Genomic DNA, 27402 nt, shown 5'->3' with positions numbered 1-27402 from the left:
CGCAAAAAAATTGTGGAGAGTGCGAAATCAAACTACAACATTAATGGGTGTGAAAAAGATCGCAGACTCAGAACATGAAGTGGTGTTCCAATTGCAAGCCGTTCTGGACTGGACTTATCCTCTACAGTTGGGCACGCAAGGCCGATGCAGCAAGATCTCTCCTTCTGGAGGAAAATCACAATATCTAGCATTTAAATTCTCTAGCAGCATGCACCGATAATTTGAGCCTATTTTTGGAAGTCATAACAAGACTGACCTTTCACGAGGCAAATTCCGAGATGTCTTCCTTTCCGAGTGATGATACATGACGCTAACCATCCCTAAACAGGTTGCGCATAGTATTTCACTAGTACCACTAATGTATTAATAGAGTGTTTTGGTCACAAGTTTTGAGGACAAACTCGGAAATTGTGTGCGGCCAAAACACTCTAATAAGCTTAACACCTCAGAAACTTTGACTTCTGGCTCGAGCCTAATTCAAAATAGAATCGTGTTACCTCGCGCTCAGCTATTTGGTTCTCGCCAAACTACATGTATCAATATTCCCCACGATCTTCACTCACATCCCATCCTTTATCACTTTTTTTCTTTCAGAAAGAGAGGTGGAGTGGTGGAGTGGTGGAGTGGCTTGTGGTGCATACCGGTAACAAACGGTACTTCTAGCTTTTCGGAGCCGCCGGGTCCTGTGACGAGCGCTTTTCTGCTCCAAATTCTATTCATTTATCCCCTACTCTTGCTAGATAGTGTTCATGTATACATACGCCTAGCAACGAGTGAAACGAGGGACTAATAAATATTAAGTTCTCACGACAGCTTCTGGAGCCTGACACTCACATCCAAGCGTATAGGCCGCATGGATGGGCGATACTGCGCCCATAGATTTGGCTCATTCGGCCATCCAAGCTGGCGAGATTTGTGCTCGATAAATCGGGCTTAAGTCCTAACTGGTTGCAATACCTGGAGGTGACGTACATACATGAATAAAACACCCCCCGGTTGCAAGCGAGCCCGAGTGAGGCGTCATGAACCAAGCAAACTCCAACGAGTAAATAAATATCCGCACCTGGCGTAGTGCACACGTTACCAAAGACCAACTCCGCTGCCAGTGACTGTACTTCTAAACAACGACAACATTCTAACGTCTTCTGTTACATCAGATACTCATCTTGCCATAACTCTCTTTTGTTGATGACAATAATCACGCCGTGGCATCTACCATGCAATTTACAGTATGAATATTTAATGCCTCGCTCGATCGCTCCAGGGGCCAAGAACATCAAAGATGGCAACATTCTTCCTACAAAGTGCAGGTTGGCTAGCTTCACTTGCTTCAACTTGGGTCGTTTAGAACTAGAACTCCCTCTATGGACTATTCGGTGACGATGATTTCTCCTCGCTTTTTACCCCCACTTGAATCGATGGAGGGACGCAGAAACGCCCCGTAGCTCAACCACGTAATGTCTACTTAATCATCAAATCTATCCAGGTCAGTGGCCTCCTTCCCCACATGTCTATAAAGCTCTTGTACGAATACACCCGTCTTTCTCTTCTCCCAGTTTTTTCAAAAATTTCCAACCAGTGGGCCTCGCTGACTGAAAAGGAAAGGCCGTCAACCATAAGGGTTATAAAGGCTTGACTACTCTCTTTCACAGTTAGATTCGTTCTTTTTTCCTAACACTGATATTCACTGTTGCGAATGTCCCATCACCCTAAAAAGGTCTCAGAAAAGCTCTCCACTCTCCCGTGCACGTACCCACTTGAAACCATGGAGAACCTCATCGTCCGTGAGCCAACAACCGCCGCCATCGACACCTCCGTTCCTATCTCCTCCCCTACCTCCCTCTCTCCTATTGATGACGACCACATCAGTCTAAACCCCCGCTCTCCGAGCTTCTCTACCGATTTCCTTGAGCGAAACGCCGGGGCGGACCTGAACCACAGCCAGCCGCTCCGCGTCCATTCCCTCGTCCGCAAGCTCGGCACTGCAGCCCTTGCCCAGAACTCTGATGACGGGCATAGCTCTCGGTCAGTTGCCGTAGGCTCCGTGGCCCCCGATGCCCCATTCGCCTTGCGCCCGGGTGTTCTAGACCTCTCCGAAGACGAGGGTGAGAGCGAGCACGAGCCGCAGCAAGAGGTAACTGACACCGATTATGCCACTGATGGTCTCTCGGAGATCGCCTCCACAGTTGCAGACACTCGGCCCATTATAAAGACTTCAAGGGAGAGCACCCACGCCTCCATCTTTGGCCCAAGTTCTTCTACCGCGGCCTATGGACCCGCAGCCGCAGCCGCATCGGCATCCCCATCTGCATCTGTATCTGCACCCGCATCAGCATCAGCATCAGCATCCGAATCCGCAACTGCAACCGCATCCGTATCTACCCCGGCTGCCGCAGTTCAACAGCCCATTGTCCAAGCTCCCGATGCGTCTGCGGCAATCGGGACAATGCCCACCTTCCCACGCGGCATCGGCCCTGCCCCCGGTGAGACTGGGTTCAGCGGCACTAGTAAAAAGCCTAAAACCAAGAAGTTCAGTTTCCTACAGCTTTTGAGGCTCAAGCCTAAGGCACCCCCTGAGGCACCCGCTGCGATGTCGGCTGCTGAGAAGCGTGCCTTAGCCGCGAAGGAGCGTGACAACCGCATCAAGGAGGCCGAGGCTGCGAAAAGGAGGAAGGCTGCGACGCCAACTGACATCGCGCCGTCAAGGAATCCCGCTGTCGTCAGGACCCAGAAGGAGGAGCTCTTGGGAAGGAAGAAGTCCCATTTGAGGGAGGCAAAGACTGAGTTGACCCTTGCCCAGAAGGATGTCGAGTTGTTGATGGAGAGCATTGGGGAGTTGGAGGAGGAGCTTGCTACTTCTGCTCCTGTTACCGCTACTGCCACTGTTTGAACGGTGTCGTAGTTGTAGAGATGGCGGGAGTGCCTATTCCTGGTGAATGGGGCTTTATATAAGTACTAAATTCGTGTTATTACATGAAAAGTAATCAAACTAATGTCGATTGTGGTGGTGGGAAAGTAGCGTTTCTTTATGCCGAGCCTTTTTTTTTTTGTTTCTTTGCGGGGATACACTTTTTGTTATATCTTGTCAATTGCCTACCTTGCTTGTAGTGTATATACAGCGCCATTTAGCACAGCCTATGTATGGTGAGTGTAGTTTCCGGATATGCGGCTGGGTTTGAATATCCTTTACTATCTTTTAGCTCCCTGTTCTCTTCTCCTTCTTCTTCTTCTTCTCCTCCTTCTTCTTTTTTCTCGCTTTTTTTCAATGGCGGAATAGTTGTTCAGCTCTATATGATGCGTCTTACAGCTAGATAGGTGGGTCTTCATAGTGTGGATTATATATTAGCTTAGACGGCGATCAGCTTGGGATTGAATACTGCAATTACTATGTCTGTTTCCGATTGCTGGACTGAGTGGGCGGTGAAAATATAGTATTGGTGAGTTTGTTTTCAAAAGTTCATGGTGATATTATTGCAAAATACAAAACACAAACTAAAGTTGTCTTCTAGCACTACACTGGGGATGCGTTGAGTGAATCATAGGCCGTCACTCGGTCTTGGCTAGTCATAGCTTGGGTGGTATATATTTGACGACGGGAGGTGGCAAATTAGCAGACGTTGCAGAATCAGGCCAACTTATAATTCCCTAGCACTGGCTGAAAAGCCCTAGATTACAGATAAAAGGTCTTTCGCCGTTTTGCCCAAACCTTCTAAAGGCTCTCTAAACACCAGCCAGAAAAAAGAAAAAGTAAAAAAAAAAAGAATCTTCTTAATCACACCAGAGAAAGTCCATGAAGACTGTCGGACGGTTTCTCGTGAATTTAGCAAGGCAGTCTTCAATACTCTAGCCAGTTAGAGAGGTGAGTGTACATTAAACAGACGACTCACCTTGTTGTTTGTCCGTTATTTGTTCTTTGTTTGCTTGTCCTATCGGAATTCGAAATAACCGACTGTTTCTTCGTGTACTCACGTGAAGTGCTTGATAATAAATAGAATCGTAACTGTTGTCTTAATTAATTATTACGGAAAAGGTCTAAAATGACACAGTCTTCGGTAGACGTGCTCTAAAATAACACATGAATGCAAGATGACACAGTTCGGTATAATCCAAAACAAATACATCAATTAGTATACGTATACGTATTGGCTGAGCAATGATAATATCGAAGGGTCGGGTTCAAGTTCGATCTTCACCTTGGCACACTGCTAAGCTAGCTCAACTATCACCTCGGGCACAGCATCCACTATGGGCGGGTGGTCTAGTGGATAGACTGCTCGTCGACACCGAGAGTACCCAGGATACAACTAATCACACATAAGGTCCTGGGTTCAAACCAGGGGTGGGGGTAGCAGTCGCAAATGTCTTAATAAGTCGCTGCAGTACCTTTTGTAGTTTTGTACCTTTTGTAGTTTTATAGAATGCTTTGTTCCTTTTTTCCTTCTCCTTTTTTACTTGTAGTGACAGCGAACTGTGTCTTTTTGCATCATGTGTTATTTCGGAGCACGTATTATACCGAAAACTGTGTCATTTTAGGCCTTTTTTGTAATTATTATTTAAAAGAAGAGAAATTTTCATTTTCTTAATTATTAATAAATAACATGTTGGCCTAATGCCAATACTACATGTACTTGTGTCCTCCATCTCTCGACGTTATCTCCCCCTGCCATTTGCTCGCCACACACTCGCCGCTTACTCATCGCTACTCATACTTCTCTTCTATCAACATACACGTCTCCTGCATCTCGTCTTTGTCGCCACTGCCCGACCCCAATGATCGTGGGGACAGTACGGCATCTGTCCTCGATCGGTCGTGAGGACCCGGGAAGATTGACAGAGGTTGAAAGGAGAGAGGGAGCCCAGGTAAAGGTCAGGCGGTGACCTTGAGTTCTTCTTCCTCTCGAGAATCCCCGAGATGAAAGTTTGGTGACTGGCGTGCTGGCAGTTGAATTGACGGTGGGGGGAAGCCCCGACGAATGAATGCCCGGTGGCATTCGAGTTGATAGGCAACGGGGGGCGAGAGAGGCAGAGAGGGCGTAAGGGAGAGGCCGTGAGGGAGGGAGATGTAGCGGTCTCCTCATGACCGAGGGACCGCCGAGAAGAGCCAAAGAGCGGCCGAGAAAACCACACAGAAGAAGCAGGGGATCAGATTCATTTCCACCCCAAGCGGCAGAGCCAGAACCACGAATGTCATCTACCAGGCCGAAGCACCGGAAGAGTCATCCATCCGTCCCAGTAACATTCGCACCGCCTCCACCAGCAAATGCACCGGGCCTGCGGGGGCAAGGCAGAGAATATCTTCGAACAAACCTGCCTGCCCCCTCCCCCCCTAACACCGACGGTAAGATTATCGAGGTGTGGGTAAACCGAGCCACAAGAATAAGAATAGGTGTTCACGGTCCCGCCGGAGCCGTGAACACCGAAGGAAGAGCAGCACGGTGCTGTTATCTTCATCGGTAGTGTGTTGTAGCACCCGCAGCCACCCAGGATAACGTGGGAGATGGCGGGTCCCCGCAAGGATTCCGCCCATCTGAGGGTGAAGGCTCTGGTCCGGAAGTAGCGAGACTGGAGAGGAAGAAGAAGGCAGAGGCGGAGGCACTCTGTGATCAGGAGTCGATCATCGGAGAGGAAGAAGGCGGAGGAGGCGGAGGCGGAGGCGGAGGCGGAGGAAAAGAGGGAGCCACGAGAGAGGAAGAGGCAATCCTACGGAGAGCATGAGAGGAAGAGGCCGGCAGGCACGGGGATCAAGGAGCGGTCCCGGGCCGAGAAACCAGAAAGCGGAAGCGGGGAGAGAGAGAAGAAGGCAGAGGCAGAGGCAGAGAAAAAAGAGGGGCGGCTAGAGAGGAAGATGAAAGAAAGAAGAGGCCTGTGCTAGAGGACGCAGCACGCAGAAGCACCTAGATCGTAGAAGGCGAACGGGATTCCGGAACCGTAAAACGGCGAGAAGAGGCATCCGGATTGATTTTTCCCAGCCATTATGGCATCTTTGGGTCCAGGGGAGGAGACGCGGACACAGATGTATCACGGGCGATCTTCTGGCCCCGCTAGGCCGTGGGAGAGAACCGCTCCTATTATACCGATATTAGTAACGATTTAGATCTAAATAGGAAGGGAGGAAGAGGAGATTAAACCTACGTTCCAGGTTTTGCACCCATCCCGGATGGGGCAGAAGTCCCCTTTGGCCCCGGTAGGCCGTGGGAGAGAACCCTCTATTATAATCATGTTAGTAACGGATCTTAGAGGGAATGTGGGGGGGGGGGGGGGGGGTCAAACCTCTTTTCCGAGCATTGCGCATGTCCCTGATGCGGTGGAAGTTTTCTCTTGGCCCGGTAGGCCGTGGGAGAGAACCTACTCTATTATAACGATGTTAGAAACGATCCGTACCCTCAGAAGGAGTGAAGAGGACATACATAAGTGCCAGGGGTTGCACCCGCACCAGATGCGGTAGAAGTCCCCTTTTGGCCCCGTAGGCCGTGGGAGGGAACTGTCTATTACAGTGGTATTAGCAATGATCTTCGGAGAGGGTGAGAGAGAAAAGGGGTACAAACGTCTATGCCGGGCGCCGCACCCGCCCAGGATGCGGCACAAGTCCTCTAATGCCCCAGTAGGCCGTGGGAGAGAACCGGCTATTACCAATATAATGTTAGTACGAGTCTAGATCTGCAGAGAAAAAAGAGAGGAAGACAAACCCGGAGCACCAGATGGCGTTGACCCCTGCCTCGATCAGACGGCAGGTAAGATGGCGGAGAGATATCGCTCCGGAGCCTATCCAACACATTAGCAAAAGAAATCGGAATAAAGGAAAAGTAGAAAAGAGAGATTAACTGACCCGGCAGCAGGCAAATGCTGACTATTTCGAGGCTTCGCCCGCAAGCAGATGCCCACGATATATAGGCTCCGCTTTTGGGCCCTTGCTCTCGCACGCAGGAGAGAGAGGGATGGTTTTCTGGAGCCTATTAAACAGTTAGCAAAACGAAAATCAGAAGAACGATAGAAATGAAGATTAACTTACCCAGGAGCTAAATGCTCACGAAGCCTAGGTTTCGCCGCTGTAAATTGCCTCCCAAAGATAGGAGTCAATCAGCCAGCCAGTGATAAAATATCTCTCCATCGACTGCTGGGCTGATGAAACAAACACAAGTAACCACCATTGCCGTGAGGCATTGGGGGCATCGTGATGCTTGTGTGCGAGTATGACAATTTTTTTTCAGGATGAACGGGGTGGGAGGTGGAAGAAGACTGTGGGAGCTGTCGGTGGGCTTAGGGTTTGTGGGTGCGGGGCTATTTAGGGCTTTGGGATTTTGTGACTGCGGGGTAATTTCTACGGCGTGAGGAAGTACATACATACTTGGAAACTGGTACGGGTCGGCTGGGACTTGGGTTGCGGCCTAGTTTGACAGGGTATCGTGGGAGTGAGGTGGTCTACTCTGGGTGGGTGAGAGTTGATACTGCTTGCATGAGGGCGGGCAGGCAGCTCTGGTAGTACAAGTGGGTATATGCACGGGACCGTTGAAGGGGGATTGATCATTGACCATTGATCCCTGTTTGTTGCTATACACGACTCGAGACGCACCCAGACAACCCGGGGGGGGGGGGGGTATCTATCCCATCCAACGCTGGGTCTATCACCTTTCACCGTAATCTCTTTAAAGTATAATATAAACGTGATAGAAAGACGTCTAAATCTAGATGAAAGCCAACAAACGATTCTGATATGGTCTAGCGTTCTAGTGTAGTGACATTTAGTAGCCATCCGCAATAGTAATCTCCGAGTGAGAGGCTACGATTCCAGACTACATTGCTTAAGGTGTAACCGTCCCCAGTGGTGGAAAGGATTGTTTGGTTGGTTTCACTCGTTTTGCAATGTACCATCACTCGAGTAATGATGCTTGTCAGCGGACATGGGCGGCAAATATGGCGAGGGAAGGTGTGTTTCCTGTGCTACCAATAACCCGCTGCCTCCGTAGCCTAAGAGAACTTCCCGACTCGGGCTAGATGTTAGCAGAATAGGTGTCAAGACACGTTACAACAACTATGTGGTTGTAACTGGCTACATGTAAGCATATGCGTTAGCTTCGGGATGCTACAAACCCAAGCTGCGGCACCGACTTGATCCAATCATCATCATTCTCATCTTCCCTTCACTCGACCACTAGGAGTAAGAGAGCCCTCTAGGCCTTAGATAATTAGATCTCGATCACTAACGGCCTGAAGACGTGTATACTTCGAGCCACACAAAATGTTGACTCGCCGATCATTGACCTGACGTTGGGGGTTGCCGCGTAAGCAAGCAACCCTGCGCCCTGACGATCTTATCGTTATCGGATCAGCCCCGCCAACGTCGAACCCTTACATGTGAGCGCCACCCCGGCCGGGGCACATTCCCCGAGTCTTTCTTTTCGGTGTTGAAGGGGCATTCACAGCGGGGTTTCTCTGGAGCCATTTCACAGCTTTCTACGCCAAAGACACAACCTGCAATCAGCTCCTGCTGCTAGCATAATATCTCTGCTGAATAACACACCGCCGCCACTCACGTGCACGCCTGCGACCAGAAGCTTCCACGTGCGTGTTTGGCTTGGCCCCGAGACCCCACCACCGTCCACAGTCGATTTACCTTTACTCCTCTTTATCTCTGTCCTCCCCCCTTCCATCACATAAACACCATCACAGCTCTCACAGCTTCTCTCACAACCTCTCTCCAGCTCCTCCCTTATCTCCCCGTAGCTCTATCACAATGGTAATCCCCCAGTTACTACCCCTCACCATGCTCCCATCTGCCAAAGAGAACAAAGGCTAACTTAACTACCCCCCCCCCCCCAGGCCACCGAATCAAAAAAGCGCCTCGCCCTGGCAATCATAGACTTTCTCACAAACTGCACCAAAGACGGCACCGTTTCCCCCGATGACCACGAATCTCTCGAAGTCGCCTCCCAGTGCATCCAGGATGCCTTCAAAGTAGACCCCACCGACAAAGCTGCCCTTGCCGACGCCCTCGGTGGCCAATCCCTCACAACAATCTACGGCGTCTTCGAGAAGATGAAAGCCAAAGCCACGCCCGCCGCCGGCGCCTCCTCCAGCACCCCCTCTGCAGCCACTCCTAAACCAACCGGACCAAGCGACGCCGACAAGGCCGCCGCAGAGGCCCTGAAAACTCAAGGCAACGCAGCAATGAGCAAGAAGGACTACAAGGCCGCCATCGACCTCTACACTCAGGCCCTGGCCCTCAACCCACTGAACCCAATCTACCTCAGCAACCGCGCGGCCGCATACTCCAGCTCTGGCAACTACGACGCCGCAATCGAGGATGCACAGGTAGCCGTCGACACAGACCCAAAGTACACCAAGGCCTGGTCACGCCTCGGTCTTGCCCGCTTCGCAAAGGGCGATGCCCGTGGCAGTATGGAAGCCTACAAGGCCGGCATCGACGCCGAGGGCAATGGCGGCTCGGACATCATGCGCCGCGGGTACGAGACTGCGAAGCGCCGGGTCGAGGAGGAGGAGGGTGACTCTGACGACGAGAGTGCGCCTGCTACTAGAGGTGCAGGTGGCGGTGGGATGCCGGATTTGGGAGGCTTGGCCAGTTTGCTGGGGGGTGCGGGAGGCGGGGCGGGTGGTGGAGGAATGCCCGATTTGAGCTCGATTATGAGCAATCCGATGTTCTCACAGATGGCCCAGAACCTCATGAGCAACCCGCAGCTGATGCAGGGGCTCATGAATAACCCGAGATTGAGGGATATGATGGAGTCGGTTGGCGGCGGCGGTGGTGGTGCGGGTGGTGCGGGCGGCGCGGGCGGCGCGGGGGGAATGCCGGATTTGGGTTCCCTGATGAGTGATCCTAGTATTGCCGAGATGTAAGTCTACCCCCACTATTCTCTCCTTCTCTTCGATATGGACGATGTGCTAATGACAAGCAACAGGGCAAGAAGCTTCATGGGCGGCGGTGCCGGCGGTGCCGGCGGCGCCGGACGTGGCGCGGGCGCAGGCTCTACTCCTCCTTAGATCTGAGATGTTAAAGCCGGGTGCGGGTGGGTGGGGTGGGTGTTGGTCTATTGTAATTTCCCCTTACGATTAGCTATATCTCCTAGTGCTTCACATTTTCTTTTATTTTCTTCTTTTGTCTTCTTTTTTCTCTCTTTCTGATCTAAACTGATTCCTGTGCTTTCTTCCTGTGGTAATGAAATATATGAGACTTTGTGTGATGTGAAGTTGTGATGTTGCGAGGTTGTGGTTGGGGTATGTGTTTTGTGATGGTGGAATGTGATAGTGAGGCGGGCTGGTGATGAGCTGATGGGTGTAGATTTCTGATACCCTTATCCTAGAAGTGCTCTTTGTTCTAGATATCTCCTTGCTCCTAGACATCTCTCTTTGCTCCGGTGGTGTAGTCTGAAGCCACGATAAAAGTACATGTACTACCTAGAGATCCTCCCGTAAAAATCCAAAAGAGCAACGTCCCATTAACAGCTATTCTTCATTCGTGGGAAGACTACATATATATATATATCTACACACAACTACCCCCCTTGTGCTATAACCACTTAGTAACATCCCCCCACCCCCTTCCATGGTCACACACCTTCCAAACGAGTGACTTCCTGTGTCTCTGCGAGTAAGTGCGAGTGAGCGCCTGTGCTTATGTATGTGTTTTGGACGCCCCCCACAGGATGAGCATGGGGGTTACTACATGTATGTATTGTAGTGCGATCAGTGGGTGGCGGAGGATTGTATGTGGTGTTTATTACTGCTATGGCTACGAGAATTTATACAGAGCAGAGTTGATCCTCATGCTCTATCTGTCGATCCTGCGACTCCCTGTAATGGTAATAAGAGAGATAACAGGTCGGAGATCTGTTAGTAGAGCTAGACTGAATATGCTTTTGGGTGGGGTCGGAATTTCGCACGTTAATAGTCTGAGGGATAGCTAGACTACGAGCTCCTATAATTATACATCGACCGAGAAGTAATACATAAGTGCTAAGAATATGCATATATGGCTGGTCCTATTGTGTCTCTTGTCGAATTATCCCCTATAGCTATGCTATTGAAGCTGCTAACTTTGCGAGTGTCATGTCTTAATTCTATGGCACGCAATTAATTGCGTGCGAGGCTCACCTGATCGATTGATGTTAATTTACCATGTCCTATGTTGGTAGCATTTAAGTACATAACAGCCGGATGGAATTTAACTCTCAAATATATTCGTAGCTACACAGCATTAATTCCTCCATAACGGTATTGTTCGATAACCTGCATGTACAGCGGTAGGTAATAAGTGATTGAACGCTCTGAGATCGAGTACAAACACCAAATGTTGGTGGCGTTTTACCAAAATAGGTATTGCCCTGTTCCATCACTTATTACCTACCGCTGTACATACATATACATAGCCCAGGTACTCTACAATACGGTACGGATCCGTTACGTTATTCCCGTTAATGTGCTAGTAATGCAGTAAGAATACGGTGTTCTTTTTTTGTAATCCTGTATTATTCCGTATTATTCACTGAATCCCGTAGTCATACAGTACTGATTTCGCCCCCGTTTTTTTCGTACTGTACTTACGTCGCGCCGCGCGTGGGGGGGGGGGGGGGGGGGGGGGAATATCGGGAACTAGCTCCAGCCCTGTATATGTTTTTTACTTCAAAGGAGTCGAATATAATATTCCCAAAAAAAAATATAAAAAACAACAAAACGGGCAGTATTGAATAGCATTTTAAGGATTTTTAGCAGATGTAGATCTCCGCTCATGTTTGGTAAAAATTGTAGACAAAAAACTGAGGTGATGCATCAGGTTACGTTGCAACTATTACGGTAGGGACTAGGCTCGTCCCCAACCCGTCTGCTTCCATGCTTCCAGGGGAACGGGCTGGGTACGTATGAGACTACGTGGAGATAGGTTACGTACATACTCTACCCAAAAGGAAATATGTGTATATCAGGTCAACCACTGCAGGGCTCCTCCAATCCATCCGTCCCAGTTGCAGGCTGCAGTACGTATGCAGCACCCTCAATTAACCCCGGTAAGTTAGGTATGTGCAGGGTAGAGGACATCTCTAATAAGAAGATCATCGATCAGGCCGGTGAAAAAAGCAAAAACAATTTACATCTTGTCGGATGACAAGTTCTCGCGATTTTTGCATGGCAATTAGAAATTTGCCCAAAGACTAATCCAAAATTAAAGTCGGTAATCAGGGTTCATACCTAGGAGGCGTGTTCAGCACTCTTATCACATAACATGCATCTCCTTTATATCTTTCCATGACCCATCCTCATGCAAAATCACGAGAACTTTTGTCACCCAACAAATATACGTAAGTATCTAGCTAGGTACACGGACTAGCTATAGGTTCACGGACCAAGCAGGATGCGAAAATTTGATGGTTCGTCTATCCGGGTCCAATATGGGGTATCAACTGACAGCATATCGTGGGGGACCTATAAAAAGGAACAACAAAATCTGTTAGGAAAGGTAACTAACCTTCGCTTTTTTACGTGAGAGTCAGCATTTCACTGCTCGAGAGCTTATATGTAGGGGATGGGGAGGACAGAATCGACAGTACGTCCGCGTCATATATATATTCACCGTATGTCACTCGATCACGATAAATCTCCTCTGTTGACGAATAGGGGTGCTTGATCACTCATGACTGATTACAAACAATGATTTCGCATCCCTGCCATGCATGCCTTCAACTCTGCCCGTCGACAGACGGTATTTATTCGTAGAGTTGCGAGACAATAAGGGCCAGTATAAGCCAACCACAGGTAGACGTCCATACATACATGCATACAAGCTTTGATGTAGAGTATCCTTGCTGCGAAATTTGCGGTACTGTCTTTTTCTGACGTTTGCAAGACGTAAAATAGGCCCATGGGCCGCGTTTACATAATGGTACGTACATGTATTCAACAACAATCGCGCCGACAAACGCCAGGAAAAAAGCTATCTCTATCCAGGGATTATCTCTCGAAGTTTTCCATAGTAATTTGACCTGGAGGGCAGAGAGCTAGCTAGCTACATACATGTATGTACATACCAATTGCAAGCCCTCGAGATTTTGCGGGAGAGCACATAGAGACTGTATATGTATGTTACCGCTATCCCTTGGGCCGGTGAGACATACAGAATCCAGGACTTCCTATTAAAGCAAAGCCAAGTCTTGTTTCCTCGAATGATAGAGCGCGGCTTAGTGATTAAGCATCAGGCTCAGTGACTTTGCCACTGGAAATCCCTACTGAGATAGGAAGTCCTGGATTCTGCATGTCTCACTGGCCCAAGGGATAATTCCAGGTGCATCACTCCCTACATGTAATTATTATTCGGTGATACTTTTCACTGCATGTATGTGTCTCGGCAGTAGTTTTCCGAGATCTCATCTTATTTGTCGGGATGTCAATGTGTACTCTACGTAGAGTACGTTGAGGTGTATGCCGTATTATCTAAGATAACCTGAGATGGGAGGGGCGACGTAAGCAGTCTTTGACGCAAGCAGTACAAACCTCGAGGATCTTCGATTTTTAATAAAGTAATCTGCTAAGTACGTATGCAGGCCTCTATTTCTTAACCCGAAATCGTAAGGATCAGAGGCCCTGTGCTAATAGGATGTCCTTGAGGGGCCGGTATATGCAAATCATATAAGATATTTTCTGATCCTACACTTTGAGTACGAGTCGTAGTACTAACGTTGTACTACATACCTCAATTTTTATAACCTCCAGCTGTGGCCCAGGGTTATTAAGTAATCATTCATTGCACTGATATTCCTTATTGAATGTAAAGATTGTTTAATTTTAGTTTTTTCAATTTATTGATACTCGCCTTATATGTCTTTCATGACTGGTGTGTGTGGCAAGGCACAGTCAGCAGTTTTGTAGGTGGTATGCGCTCAGTATAATACACGTCAGATATGCGTCCGCAGATAGCCTCGAGGGGTATTCTAGAAACGGTAATATTTTTTCTCTGCATTAAAAGTCATTGGCCAATATTGATTAAAGCCTAACACCAATAATAATATGGTTCGAAAACCATCAAGCAATATGATCTGCCCTCTGTCAATGCTACCCCCATAATCGAAGTCGAAAAATGGTCTCAACACCGGCGCTGTGGACACAGTAAATTTTTATAATTCACTAGTTAAGTGACTACATGTAGGTACAGCCGTCACCAATAATCACTCGCGAAATTCGCATGGTTATGACTGCCTGGAAAACCTCTTTTTTCTTCCCATGAAGATTTTTAACGAGAGATATGTACTCTTGTATGGGAGAAAGAACCGGAAAATGCAACAGAGTTAATATTTGTATGGTAAAGCGGCGCCACTCCATACAAATAATCTCACTTGCATTTTCTGGTTCTTACGCATGACACCCGAGCGTATGTATGCAACACCCATGGTTCAGCACTTCCAACCCGCGATGGTACGGTACTCCACATATATCCTTTCTGTACAGATCGGCCCTTTGTATGCATGAGCGTACATACAATAGTACAGTTACCACTTTGACAAACGCAAAATATTCGGATCGTTTGACCCATAGATCATAAGGTAACTACCATGTGCCAAAAGAAATTCCGATGTTCCGACAGTACGGTGACTAGATGACTAGAAAGGGTCCCGAATTGAGTGTTTATAATTATGGCGGGTATTTTGGAACCATGAAATGCAGCCAATGAAGGTCAGCACAAATCTAGACTAGTCTATATAGTCTGGTTTTCTAGTTGTAACTTCAAGTATGTTAAATACTACTATCCCTTAAGCTGTCGATGCTGACCCCCCTATAACAGAGGAATTAAATTTGTATGTGAGATCTATTATTTGATAAGAGAGATAACGGGATCTGTTAGTAAAGCCACACCGAATTTACTTTTTTAGGGGGGGGGTTCAGCATTTTCGCGACAGCTTAAGGGATAGGGAATCTGATAAGTGTATATTGTGTATAACTCATGTCACCGACTCTCGGACCTAAAGTACGCTACATGGTGTAATAATCAGCAACTTTCCTTATATTACCAATATATATATCTCAACTACCGCGAAACGTACACACACATTCTCTCACTACTATGTACCAGGAGAAATGTACAAATTTACATATTTCTCACAGATAAAGCCATCGAATGCCCTTGGGATAAATCAAGTGATCCTTCTCGCATACGGCAGTGATGCATCCACCGACGGCGTTTTTCGTGTTGCCAGTAAAGAATCCTCTGTGATGCTGGATTTTTGTGAGTGTCCTCACTGAGTGACTCATGTATCCCTTAATTGATGAATTCACACTATTTCGGTCGCCGGCCCGTCTGCCTGCATGTTGTATAAGCGGGGCGGCCTCCGAAGCCGCCCGCAACGGAACTTTACCCCCGTCATCCGGTCTATCCTATCGACAGTAAGTCAACCGTTTCCATTAGCCCATTCTCTGTGATCTTGTGGAGCGTAACACTAACCCCCTCTTTCTTTTTGACTGAAGCCTCAGCAAAGTCATTCCATAACCATGAGATCTCGAGATGAATGTCGATGCCACTTCGACCAGTAAATATGCCAACAAGTTTCATCGTGCAGGTGTGTTCATCAATAATATCTAACAATTTCAGCACGTATATCGGTCATCGCTGGGTCCTCTGGTCAGTTCAGTTCGTCTTGAACCTGTTTTCTATCTCAATTAGTCTGGCGACAAGCTAAAATTCACGCTGCCCTCTTTCGCGATCGCCGAAGTTAATTATCCATAGATAACCACACTTAATTGAAGGATGTGCTTCCATAATTACCATTTTCGTAAATTAAATCACGGGATTAGGAATATGATCGCTTCTACTATCAGCTCTAGAGACTGGGCTTTAGATCAGCAATTATACTTGGTCTACGTGCCTTAAAAACGAAAACAACCAACTCAAAAACAATTTGATCACCCTACGTACATTCTCTTCTAACCTCTAACCACACCTTCAACTCAGGCTCTCTCAGTGCCAGCCATCTACCCGACCCTTAAACATTCTACTTGGTGCTTCGATCGATATCTTCGTAATATTCAGGCTATTTATCTCAGAATATCTCCTTGGTTCGCTGCCGCCGACTTCTCAATGAACCTCAAACACCCATAGCTGTATGAAAGATTTCTGACCTTTGTAGGTAGTACCTCTCTGTGTTTGTAGGTCCCTGTGTTGTATATCTGTACGTCTCCCGAGCGCGAGTCCGCTATCAGTTCTTGCCGACGTCGACCTTATAATCACAATATAGTCAGTCAAGATAATTTGAACGACCAAAATCAAATTCCACACCCACATTCGATCCACCGCTAAAGCTAGCAAAAACAAGCTCTTATGTCTCTCAATTCTCCTCTTAATCACATCTACTTCACCCTCCCTAATCGGCCATTTCAACCTCTCTATAAGCCCCTTAAGACCTTTCTTCAGCTCCAATATCTCCCTCAAAATATTCAAATCCTGATTACATCCTTGAACCGGGCCATCCTCACCACCAAGTGTTTGTACAGCATTGGTCAGTGAGTCTGGATGTTCACGGATATGATCTCGAAGTATTTTGAGAACTTCGTGGAGTGAATTGAGTTCTTCAATTAGCGCCGTGATCTCTTTCTTGGAGCGCTTTACCTTTTCAATATACTGATAGCCTAGAATTGCAACGTTGGCTGATAACTGGATAACTGTAATAATGCTTGCTGCTAGAGCTAACTCCGCCATTGGACATATTCTTGAAGAATCGTAGTCTATATGTATAAACGACGTGTACTGTATCGAGAATGAATTGAAGAAATTTGAAGAAAGAAAAAAACTGTAGCTTTATCAACCTCATATAAGTGCTCGTAGGCGTGAGGTACATATATACCTGGATAGCAGCAGCTGGGGATTAGGGCTTGGTTTCTTTTTACTTGAGCTGTCACGACTAGCAAATTAAAGGTTTATCCCTAGATGGGTAATGAGTGATGCAAGTGATAGCTCACGGATGAATCAACTAGTGATTGCGTTGTACTGCGGGTGAGCAGAGTAGGTACATCCGGCCCATGATTTCATAAACTGAGCTCGGCAACGTTACTTCAGCCAATTAAATTTTGACATATGCACACCTACTATGTCAAGTTAGCTGGCACACGCTAATATAGGTATTGCTATCGAGAAACAAATCACAATACAATACTCATAGACTTAAGTTTATAAATTGCAGTGCTATTGTCAGATTTGTGCGAATAACTACGCATGCGCATTGCGCAGCACCCAACTTATTCGATGTTTAACTAATATAAAGGTATTACCGCCTTAGGAAAATCAGTAGTGATCCATTGAATTGACTGATTCATTCGTGTATGCAGGTTACGACATGGGAAAAAGTACGGAAAACGACAGTACATATTAGAGAAGTACCTCCATATTAGATTAGAATACGAGATCATTGATCCACGCTACAATATGAGCCAAAAAATGAGAATGGAGAGGCACATCAGCCATGTGCGAATTGAATTCACCCAATGACGAGAGCAATGCAACTTTGCTGGCAGATGACGACTCCTAGATCTGGAGTAGAAGTCAAGGTACGGGCTATGATACGAAATCTCCACTAGATCGTGACAGATGTCGAGTCAGGGATTGTGATAGGATATACTGGACCCTACATCTAAAAGCCAAAATTCCGGGTTACATACATGTATGTACCCTTAACGAGATCTGGATCAAGCTACCTGCGAGGCCACTACGATATTCGCTAAGGCACTTCACCAAAATCAAAGACAATGGATTGGAATCTTGGTTGATCGACTTGAGATAGATTCTATGCAACAAGATTTCACCCTTGTTAAATACATCGGTTTCTATAAAAAAAGACATGTCCTCTAAACCCCCCTATCACTCCCCGCAGACCACCTTAACAAAAAGGCGCACGGTGAATGACTCCAAACGGCGAAGGGGAGGTTCCAAAGAGACTAATACTCTTCCTCTGCTGTCCACACCCTCATTAAACGTCCTGGAAAAACTGGCGACGAAGGGCTCTAGCAATATCAGAGTTAAAAAATTCTACTGAGGGGAAGAAGAGGGGTGGGGGGTGGGGTCGACTTAAATAGTTGTCGCTCGTGCTTCCAAGCCACCACACCTTCTTCCAAGCCATGCCAGAATAGGTACTAGTATAGTGGAGCTTTTTGACCGCTTAAGCCTTGGCATTTGACTATTTATGGACGCGAAATGTCTGGGACTTCGTCCCTCTTTTTCTCTCCTCTTTACTCATTTTACGAGCAATTTTTATTGTAGGCGCCTTCGGCATGGTTTTCATTAACTATCTACCGGAGGTCTCCTCTACTAGTTGCCCGAGAACAAGCACACGGCTCCGCAGCTGGAGCACTCTAGGGCTCGCCCTGTGATGATGTCTTCCTTACCAGCGATGCTACATACTGACTTCTGGAGGTTTAAAGTCTGGATAGATACGTATTTAGATAGATAATAGAATGATTTAAACTCCAAACCATTTACTCCAATTAACTTCATAACTGTGATTAATTAAAACTTTTAAACCCACAGGAAAGAAAGAGAAAAAACTATCGTACACCTAACTACGCCCATCCCATTAAATCTAATCACTATCGCTGTCCTCTACAACGACCTTCTTCCCCCCCTTCTTCTTTCCACTCTTCTCCTCCCTCATTCCCAATATCTACCCTCACAGCAACCATTAGCAACCACTCCACAGCAACAGCCAGCTCCCCCAAAGATAGAAACCCACCCTCATCCGGACCTCCCTCTCCTTCTCGCTGACCTTCCCAGCTCCTTTCAACACTGTTACGTTCTTCGCTACGATCTTGCTCTTCTCCATCTCGAGGACCTCTTTCTTCGCCTTGGGCTTCCGCGCCTTTCGAACACCCGCTGAGGGCTTGACCTTGACGCCGCGGCGACGGGCGAGAAGTGCTGCGAGGGCGGTGGAAGCGGCGGCCTGGGTTTCACTCATGCTGCTACTGCTGGCGGTAGAGGTGGTGGGAGTACGCGCCATTGATGTGAGGGATGTATTAGGAGCTGAATTGATACTGAGGAGTGAGTGAATAGGTATTTGCAGAATTCGGTGACGAGAAAAAAATACTGGGGTTTAATTCTAATGATGACTAAGCAACTAAGATTGGCTCGATTAAGAAGATCTACTCTACAAATCATTGATCTAATGGTTTCTTGAACTACGTGTAGTTTCAAAGGAGACCCTCCGTATTATTAGTACGTATACCGTCGGAAATTCAATGTCTATTCTGACTATTGTGTCCAATTGCTGCTTTAGTGGAACTTCCGCCATCAATGCACAATCTCGGCGTCCCACTACCACCATGTACTTCTTAGACAATGGTACCAGCACATTATTCTTTTAAACTATATTCGGCGCCCGAAACAAAAAACACCCGGCATTAGGCAGCCACGCAAATATACTTTGCACCAAACGGCAGTGCTCTCGCCTGACTACTCGAAGGCGCATATGACTATATGAAAATTTGAGGCTCCGTCGTTGGTAGGTTACCCTCGGACCCACTATTATATTGTAAGGCAATTACTCTCCGCGATGTTGTATTATATCTCATTGGATAATAATAACAGTCTAATCCTTAGATAGTTTCTAATTGTCCGGCCACTCTTGTCCTGTCATAAACCCAACCTGGTTGGATGGAAAACACGATATGATAGTCACCATGCCTTGCTGTCAATGATGATAACGTGCGCACTAACTAAATGGTTAAATATACAGCAGCCATGGAAATCGCCGGCCGGCTGGAGGACACCAACGTATCGACTTCAAAGCCTCGAATAAGCCTAAAGGTACTAGATCTCGGAGAGTAGTCCGTCCGTCTTGGAGCCTAAAATGAGCCTGTGCGTTCTTCAAAACATGGATGGAACTACTCCGCGTATCTGGAACTATTTCTATGTAAAGATTGCACTATCTCTAGAGGATTACCCTCAGTGACGACCTAGCTAGATCCAATCACGGATTGCCCATCAAGATGTTCTACATCCATAGGGGAGGAGAACCCGGAAGTAAAGTAAACCGGCTTTATATGCCCCTACTGAGTACGACATGTGGAATCTTGGAGCCTAGAGAACTGCAGAATGTGTATAGTGGGGGCTAACTAGATCAGATGAACCTAACCCAACCGCTGCCGGTGCGCTGGACTAGTTGTATTCCCAAAGAACGGGCGTGGATAGGGTATCCCATTAACGAATGAGGTATGGATTTAGTGCCCTATTTACAAAAGCACTGGAATTCCAAGCCTTATTTATAGATATTCTTTTGCAACTATGCAACCATAATCCTCTGCTACTAGATGTAGTGTGGTCCGCGAGCCAGCTCGAGCCGAGTTGACCCATAAGTTCGAGCTTTTGATGAAGGTGGTAAAGTGGGTCGAGCCGGTGGTCAATGATTGGCGTAACACGTATGTGCGTTTTCATTGGGAAAGCAGCCAGGCCGATAAGATAGATCGCTGAAATGGGCGTTTCAAAAGGGTAAAAGGTGTTTGTAGCCCGCCCATCTTCTCCTCACAGCCCCCACAGCCCAGGTTAAACGAAAAGTACATGGTTTGAGCTCGAGCCTAACCTCGAGCCTTGAGGGAAAAGGCTCAAGCTGGCTCGGGCTCGCTGAATGACAAGAACTGCTCTCAATGAGCCAAAAGCTCAAGCTAGCTCGGCTCATGGACCACACCATCTGCTACACAGCAATACTCAGAACAGCTCCTGGGCTAGCTAGCACTGAGGACTTTGGGGGCATTCCCGTCGGTTTCAAGAGCCATTTGGAAATTATTCCCCTTGTAAGATATCTAGCTCAAGATACAGCGCACGTACTGGTCAGTGACGAGGACTTGGAAAGTCTTCTCTTACAGGCCCGCCACATATATGATAAATTTAAGCTCATCTCATCCATCAGCGGGATTCAATCACTGAGCTTTTTTGAGAGCCAAATAGCTCCCCCTAGTCGTCAACATCCCACTACAGTCCACCCTCCCTATAAGGGTACCAAAGCGGTGTGAAGTCGTACCCTTATTGAGCGTTCAACCGTAGTAACCGAGTTAAGGACCCAATTGGGTCCCACTTGAAATAAAGTGACCTTTCTTCAATTCACAGCTTCGTGAGTACTATATTAGGAGCTCTTGTTGGGATCGCTTGATAAACCCTCCCGCCTCTTTGTTATTAGTGAGCAGGGCTGAATCATATCGGTTTTGTGTTTTGATTGAGGTTGGAGTTGCAAAGTACCCAACTGGAACCTCAGGCCTCTACGGCTCATGGGATACACAGGGGGGGATTTGTGCCTACGAAGGCGATTATAGCCCGAGAGCCCATACCGTTATAAAGGCGGTTACCCTTATAAGAGGTACCCTTATAGGGCGATTGGACTGTACTATATTGTGTTCCTGAATATGACCACGTTCGTCGCTGGGATAGTAACTACAGTGTGATTCTATAATCATGGGATGTCACTCGGTCCCTCAAGATTGCCCCCAGTTTTCGTCTGTGGCGACTTTGACACGAGAGGCATTATACACACTTATCTGAACATATCGGCCGTGCTTGGGAGAATTCCGTTTGAGTGGTAACTTAGATACATGTACGTAAAGAAGTTGTTGGTTCGAAGAAGCTCCTGGTGAACCGGTGAAGGGGGACCATGTCAACATATAAGCAGCTACCTACTAGAAGTTGCCTCAGGGTTTCCATTCCTCTATCTACACTAATCATTACGGTTACTTCTATAAAGACCACCACCAAAACCAGCACCGATCTACACCTACACCTACACCTATACCTACACCTACACCTACACCTACACCTACATCCACCCAACTTCAACCCTAACCCATCCCACCGCACCACCGCACCCCTTACCCTCACTACCACCACCACCAGACTACATAAAACCCCTAACCCACCCAATTCCTACTCCCCCCTAGCTTTCTCCCCCACTCCCCGGCACTCCACTCCCTAGCCCAAGACCCAGCCACCCTACCCTACCCTAGGCAGAGTACCTACCGTACCAAGCATACCCTCTACATACTCTAGCGCATGGCCCGTGCGCTACTAACTACATGTACTAACTAACGCAGGCACCGCGCACTCGGGCGTTTTCTTGGGATGCTTATATGTATCTTAACTACATGTACACACCCACCCACCCGCTAGAGTACTCTATAGGGATGTGCACATGTATGTATGTGTGTGTGTGTGTGTGTGTGTGTGTGTATGCATGGGATAGGAGGTTGATCTGATGATCCTTTTTTTTTCTCTCGCACAGACGGGGAGGGGGAGGTGGGTGAATGGGAGAATGGGAGAGAAAGAGTGAAGTGGATAAAAGTGGAATTCCATGTCTACATGTGCGCCTGCTGAAAAGGAAGGAAAGGGAGGAAGGAAGGAAAATAGAGTTATAAGAGGTGCTAGCTATATAGCTTGCTGGCCAGACAGCTGGGTGGGTAAGTCGGTGGGTGGACGAAAAGAAGCTGGCTGGCTGGCTGGCTGGTGAGGATGGCTAGAGTGGTAAGGAGGTGAAGAGGGGAGAAAGAAAAAGAAAAGAAAACCTAAACAAACAAAAAAGCCCAAAGAAGATCCCACAAACCCAATAAGAAAGAAAAAAAACAATACAAAAGACACAAACAGCCGAAAAGCGAAAAGCGAAAATCTTACTATCAAAACACTACACAACCCCTCCCTCCCACCACGTCTAACGCACCGTCCTATCCACCCTCGCCCTCTCCGCCGCCGGCAACTGTCTCCCCCCCGCATCTCTCACAACACCACTCCGCCTCTCCACCCCGCCCACCCCCTCCTCGTCGCTGCTGGACCCATCGCCCCAAGCGTCCTCATCGCCAATGCTATGCCTCCTGTTCCTGCCGCCGCCGCCGGCATTGCTCGTGAGGCGCGCCTGCTCGTCGTCGTCGTCGTCGTCGCCGTCGAGATCGCACTCTGGCGGCTCGACCCAGCCCGCGGGCACGACGCACGGCAGCGCAACGCCGATGGACGCGGCGCGGTTCAGGTATGCGGGCGCGGGCTGGCCGGTCAGCGCCATGCACAGGTGCGAGGTGAAGTGGTTGCAGTTGCGCGTGAGGAGGTTGTAGCTGGGGCCTAGGAACTCGTTTGATGCCTATATTTCCCCACACCGTTAGCACCAGTCTGTTCTGTCTACCCGTTTCCCTCTCTCCCTGGGGGTACGAAGCCGGGGGACGAACCTCGCGGATGATCTCGTTGATCTCGTCCTCGCTGGCATATGTGAAGCCGTGGAGGATCTCGGTGCGGAAGGTGCCGCCGGGCGGGACGGTACGCGGCTTGGTCCAGTAGACGCCGGTGAGGCCGCGGCGGTCGTGGCCGCCGAAGGCGTATTCGCGGTCGTTGATGACGACGCCGGAGTGTAGGAGGCCGACGCCGAGGGTCCAGACGATGGTGGAGAGGCGGCCGGGCGGAGGAGGTCGTAGGCGTTGATGAGGATCTTGGTCTTTGTGAGTGTTGAGCGGGTGGTGGATTGGGAGGCGCGGGAGGGCAGCATTGTGGTGGTGGGTGGGTTGTGTGCTGCTGTGTGGTGTGGTGAAGTGGTTGGTTGGGGGATTGGGGGGGATTGAGGATTGGAGGTTTGGATGTGGATGGGGAGGGGATGGGATGGGCTGTTGGTGGCCTTTATTAATTGGTGTTGGTTGTGGCAGTGGTTGTGGTGATTGTTGTCGTAAGGCGGTGGTGGTTATCTATGCAGATCGAGAAGAGAGCTATGTGAAGCAGACAGACAGACAGACAGACAGGTAGATGTAGGTACTCGAGTCAATTGTTATACGGGATAGCTATCGATATCTACTCTGGATACAGCTGATGATGATGAGGGGACAGTAGAGGAGACAGCTGCAATGGTAGGAAGAGAAGTAGAAGTAGAACAAAGCTCCACGAGCACCTGGACAGGTTGGTTGACAGCTGATTGACTGCTCCTTCTCTCGCTCAGCTGAGGATGGAGACCTGCTACCGCCGCTGCAGGAACCAAAGCCGCCCACGCCCACAGAAAAACCAAAAGATTTCACCCAGCACTGGCACGGACACCACACAACGAACTCGGCCCAGTCAGTCAGCCCAAGTCAGGATGGAAGTGGAAGTCAGCAAGTCTCCAACCAGACCGAACACGCGGACAGTAGGCACCCTAACCCATTCTATCTCTCGGAGCAGCTGCACAGAGCCTCAGTCAGTTCCTCCCACACAGCTCTCACACAACCCCCCCCCCCCCCCCGTGAAAGCTTGCCTCTGAGACAAGTCTGGGGAATGCCATCCCATCATTTATGTATCTAGAGCCACGACAGGTCACACCAACCGAACCGAACCAACCGCACGGATATGTAGGTTTTGTGTGACTGTGGCGGTGCATTGCGGGACCGTCGTGTCAGCGCCACAACCTCAACGCCTCACAACGCGGGGTTAGGAAAAAAAAATGAGAGCAGAGCACAGCAGCCTCCTCGCATCCCCCACCTGGTTGTGTTGCTTTCAGTTTGTGATACGGTAGAAATAAACCAGCAACCAATCCCTCCTCCTCCTCCCCCCCAGAGTTGAAAAAGTGAGAAAGGTCCATATCCTTCTCACGTTACCCCTCATCCGCAACAACGTCGCTGCTGCTCCTTCCCAGGCGCTGCACAAAACATCTCTTCAACCCCACCACCACCACCTCCTCCTTTGCCCCACCACAACAGCAGTTTGCACAGTCCGTCTTTGGGCAGTCGAATCAGAAGTTTCTACTCGTCTTCACACGCTCGTACGCGAAACGCAAGATGCCGCCAAAGAAGGCCGTCAAGGAGGAGAAGATTATGCTCGGGAGGCCCGGGAACAACTTGAAGAGTGGAATTGTAAGTCTATCTCGAGGGTTGTGACACTATTTTTATTTTTTATTTTTAAATACTATTATTTTTTATTTTCTCATTTTCTGGTTGTCTGGGTGATGCAATTTTTCGCCCTCCCTTCCCTTCCCTTCCCGTTCCGCTCTTTTTTTTTTTTTCCTTTGTGGGCTGGGTGGGACTGGTTTATTAGCCCCCCCCCCCCTCCCGGATTCATCGTCACATATAAATTGGCACACGGGCTGACCCAACCTTCTCTCCTCCACCATCAAAACAGGTCGGACTCGCCAACGTCGGAAAGTCAACTCTTTTCCAGGCCATCACAAAATGCTCTCTCGGCAACCCGGCTGTACGTCCCAAGCCAGATCCTCCTCCACCATCTTGACAAGATGATCATTCTTTAACACCCACTTTTCCCCCCTCTTTAGAACTTCCCCTTCGCGACCATCGACCCCGAAGAGGCACGCGTCGTTGTTCCCGACGAACGCTACGACTGGCTCTGCGACCACTACAAGGTACATTTCTTCCCCTCCCTTCCTTTCCTCCACCAATTGAACTCCGCTGAGCTCACCCAAGCCCCGCTCACAAGTACCCGCCAACCTCACGGTCTACGACATTGCCGGTCTGACCCGCGGCGCCTCGACCGGCGCCGGTCTCGGAAACGCGTTCCTGTCGCACATCCGTGCCGTCGACGCCATCTTCCAGGTGGTGCGCTGCTTCGACGACGCCGAGATCATCCACGTCGAGGGCGATGTCGACCCCGTGCGTGATCTCCAGATCATCAACGACGAGCTGCGGATCAAGGATATCGAGTTTGTGGAGAAGAACTTGGAGGCCCTGAAGAAGCAGACGGGCCGCGGCGGCCAGAGTCTCGAGATGAAGAAGCTCAAGGAGGAGCAGGCTATCGTGGAGAGCGTGCTGAGCTGGTTGGTGGATGAGAAGAAGGATGTGAGGAAGAAGAGCTGGGGGAACAAGGAGGTGAGAATTCTTTTTGTGCTTTTTTTTTCTTTTTTTCTTTTTCGTGTGCAATTGCACTTTTTCCATGGTTTTTTTTATACCATGTTGCCCTCCAACTACAATGATGATAAAGGGTATTATACCCGAACACAAACCCAGCTCGTTGAAAGGCCTCACATAAACGCAGAGACCCTCATGAGATACCATTTTGTGTCTGACACCTCCCCACCACACTCGCACTTTCCTCCCCCCAAAAAACCAAAAGAAAACCCCCCCACTAACACCCCCCTCCCCAGGTCGAAATAATCAACCAACTCCAACTCCTCACCGCCAAACCCGTCATCTTCCTCATCAACCTCTCCGAAAAGGACTACATCCGCCAAAAGAACAAGAACCTGCCCAAGATCAAGGCCTGGATCGACGAGCACTGCACCGGCGACGTCATCATCCCGCTCTCGGTCTCGTTCGAGGAGCGCCTCACGCGCATGACCGACGACGAGGCCGCAGAGGAGTGCAAGCGCCTCGGCGTCAAGTCTGCCATTGGCAAGATCGTCGTCACCATGAGGGCCGCCCTGCGGCTGGCATCCTTCTTCACGACGGGACCCGACGAGGTCAGGCAGTGGAGTATCAGGAAGGGGACGAAGGCGCCGCAGGCGGCGGGGGTTATTCATACTGGTGAGTTTTTTTTGTCTACAAAATTGTTTTTTTTTAAAAAAAAAAAGCATACTGACTGTGGAAATAGACTTCGAGAAGACGTTCATCCAGGCGGTCATCTTCAAGTACGATGACCTGAAGGAGCTCGGCGACGAGGCGGCCGTAAAGGCTGCTGGAAAGCTCCAGACGAAGGGGAAGGAGTACGTCATGGAGGACGGCGACATCGTGCTCTTCAAGGCTGGTGCTGCGAAGTCTTGAGATGGCGGATTATTTTTTTTCTTCTTCAATCTCGTCTTTTTTTTTCTTCTCAGCTCCTCCCGGTGGGCTATTTAGTGTAACAAATATGAAAAGATTTGCACTGAAATTTTTTTTTTCCTGCTCTTGTGTGATGTGACTTCTTTGTGACATTTTGTACTCTTGATGCTCGGCGCTTCAACATGTTCTTTAATTTATCTTAGGTACCTACCCGTGCGCGTGGAAGGTTCTACTTGACACTGTGAGACTTTTTAACCAGACTTTTTGACCAGACGGACAGACGGACAGACACACACCATCACTCGGTCCCACTCGGCCCCAACCACCCGGTCCGGTCTAGACTTGTCCCCCCCTTTCTTCCCACGGGGGTTAACGGGGTAAACGGCCAGTACCGGCCCTCGGCTCCGTGAAACAGCTGCAGGGTGAGACACCCACCGGGTCGGGGTCTCAGCTTGTGGGACCTGGGGTTGGGTTGGGGTTAAGGTTAGAGGACGTTGTTGTCGTACGGAGTGAGGTAGGTAACTGGGTGGGGTGGGCTGGGTATGTTGGTACTGGAAGCACGTGTACGGGGAGGGTGGTCGAATTAGTGGTGGGGACGGGGAGGCGGTTGGAAGGGGAGGGAGAAAAGGGAGAAGAGGGGGGGAAGGCGGGAGGGGAGCGAGTGAGAGGTTGTGACTACTTAATATTTCTCCACCACCCCGACCGTCAGAACAGCTTAAACGAACAACAGCAAGAAAAGTG

At 48.8% G+C, this 27402-nt stretch overlaps 8 protein-coding genes across 8 annotated transcripts; 4 read left to right on the top strand and 4 right to left on the bottom strand.

Annotated features, from left to right (window-relative positions):
* Positions 1-1765: 1765 nt before the first annotated feature.
* Positions 1766-2890, top strand: LAJ45_07311 (uncharacterized protein; the record flags this gene model as incomplete). The annotated part of the gene is made up of 1 exon (XM_046116869.1): positions 1766-2890. One exon carries the CDS (start codon positions 1766-1768, stop codon positions 2888-2890), a length of 1125 nt encoding a protein of 374 aa, XP_045969904.1.
* Positions 2891-5184: 2294 nt separating this feature from the next.
* Positions 5185-5715, top strand: LAJ45_07310 (uncharacterized protein; the record flags this gene model as incomplete). The annotated part of the gene is made up of 2 exons (XM_046116868.1): positions 5185-5338; positions 5468-5715. 2 exons carry the CDS (start codon positions 5185-5187, stop codon positions 5713-5715), a joined length of 402 nt encoding a protein of 133 aa, XP_045969903.1.
* A 303-nt stretch (positions 5716-6018) lies between these two features.
* Positions 6019-7170, bottom strand: LAJ45_07309 (uncharacterized protein; the record flags this gene model as incomplete). Its single annotated transcript, XM_046116867.1, has 8 exons — positions 6019-6065; positions 6129-6206; positions 6271-6345; positions 6408-6485; positions 6546-6623; positions 6710-6762; positions 6827-6950; positions 7134-7170. The coding sequence occupies 8 exons, from the start codon at positions 7168-7170 to the stop codon at positions 6019-6021; spliced, it is 570 nt and encodes a 189-aa protein (XP_045969902.1).
* Positions 7171-8731: 1561 nt separating this feature from the next.
* Positions 8732-9996, top strand: LAJ45_07308 (uncharacterized protein; the record flags this gene model as incomplete). Its single annotated transcript, XM_046116866.1, has 3 exons — positions 8732-8734; positions 8818-9848; positions 9915-9996. 3 exons carry the CDS (start codon positions 8732-8734, stop codon positions 9994-9996), a joined length of 1116 nt encoding a protein of 371 aa, XP_045969901.1.
* Positions 9997-16017: 6021 nt separating this feature from the next.
* On the bottom strand, positions 16018-16687 carry LAJ45_07307 (uncharacterized protein; the record flags this gene model as incomplete). Its single annotated transcript, XM_046116865.1, has 3 exons — positions 16027-16052; positions 16111-16208; positions 16272-16687. The coding sequence occupies 3 exons, from the start codon at positions 16685-16687 to the stop codon at positions 16027-16029; spliced, it is 540 nt and encodes a 179-aa protein (XP_045969900.1).
* A 1873-nt stretch (positions 16688-18560) lies between these two features.
* On the bottom strand, positions 18561-18974 carry LAJ45_07306 (uncharacterized protein; the record flags this gene model as incomplete). Its single annotated transcript, XM_046116864.1, has 2 exons — positions 18561-18641; positions 18711-18974. The coding sequence occupies 2 exons, from the start codon at positions 18972-18974 to the stop codon at positions 18561-18563; spliced, it is 345 nt and encodes a 114-aa protein (XP_045969899.1).
* A 3687-nt stretch (positions 18975-22661) lies between these two features.
* On the bottom strand, positions 22662-24335 carry LAJ45_07305 (uncharacterized protein; the record flags this gene model as incomplete). The annotated part of the gene is made up of 3 exons (XM_046116863.1): positions 22662-23081; positions 23167-23606; positions 24296-24335. The coding sequence occupies 3 exons, from the start codon at positions 24333-24335 to the stop codon at positions 22662-22664; spliced, it is 900 nt and encodes a 299-aa protein (XP_045969898.1).
* Positions 24336-24732: 397 nt separating this feature from the next.
* LAJ45_07304 (uncharacterized protein) lies at positions 24733-26664 on the top strand (the record flags this gene model as incomplete). The annotated part of the gene is made up of 6 exons (XM_046116862.1): positions 24733-24807; positions 25073-25144; positions 25224-25310; positions 25372-25773; positions 26049-26427; positions 26495-26664. The coding sequence occupies 6 exons, from the start codon at positions 24733-24735 to the stop codon at positions 26662-26664; spliced, it is 1185 nt and encodes a 394-aa protein (XP_045969897.1).
* Between the last annotated feature and the right edge of the window lie 738 nt (positions 26665-27402).

This window comes from Morchella importuna (genome assembly GCF_003444635.1).
Source record: "Morchella importuna strain M04M26 chromosome Unknown Morimp01GS023, whole genome shotgun sequence".
NCBI lineage: Eukaryota > Fungi > Ascomycota > Pezizomycetes > Pezizales > Morchellaceae > Morchella > Morchella importuna.
This window is presented reverse-complemented; position numbering and strand designations above follow the sequence as displayed.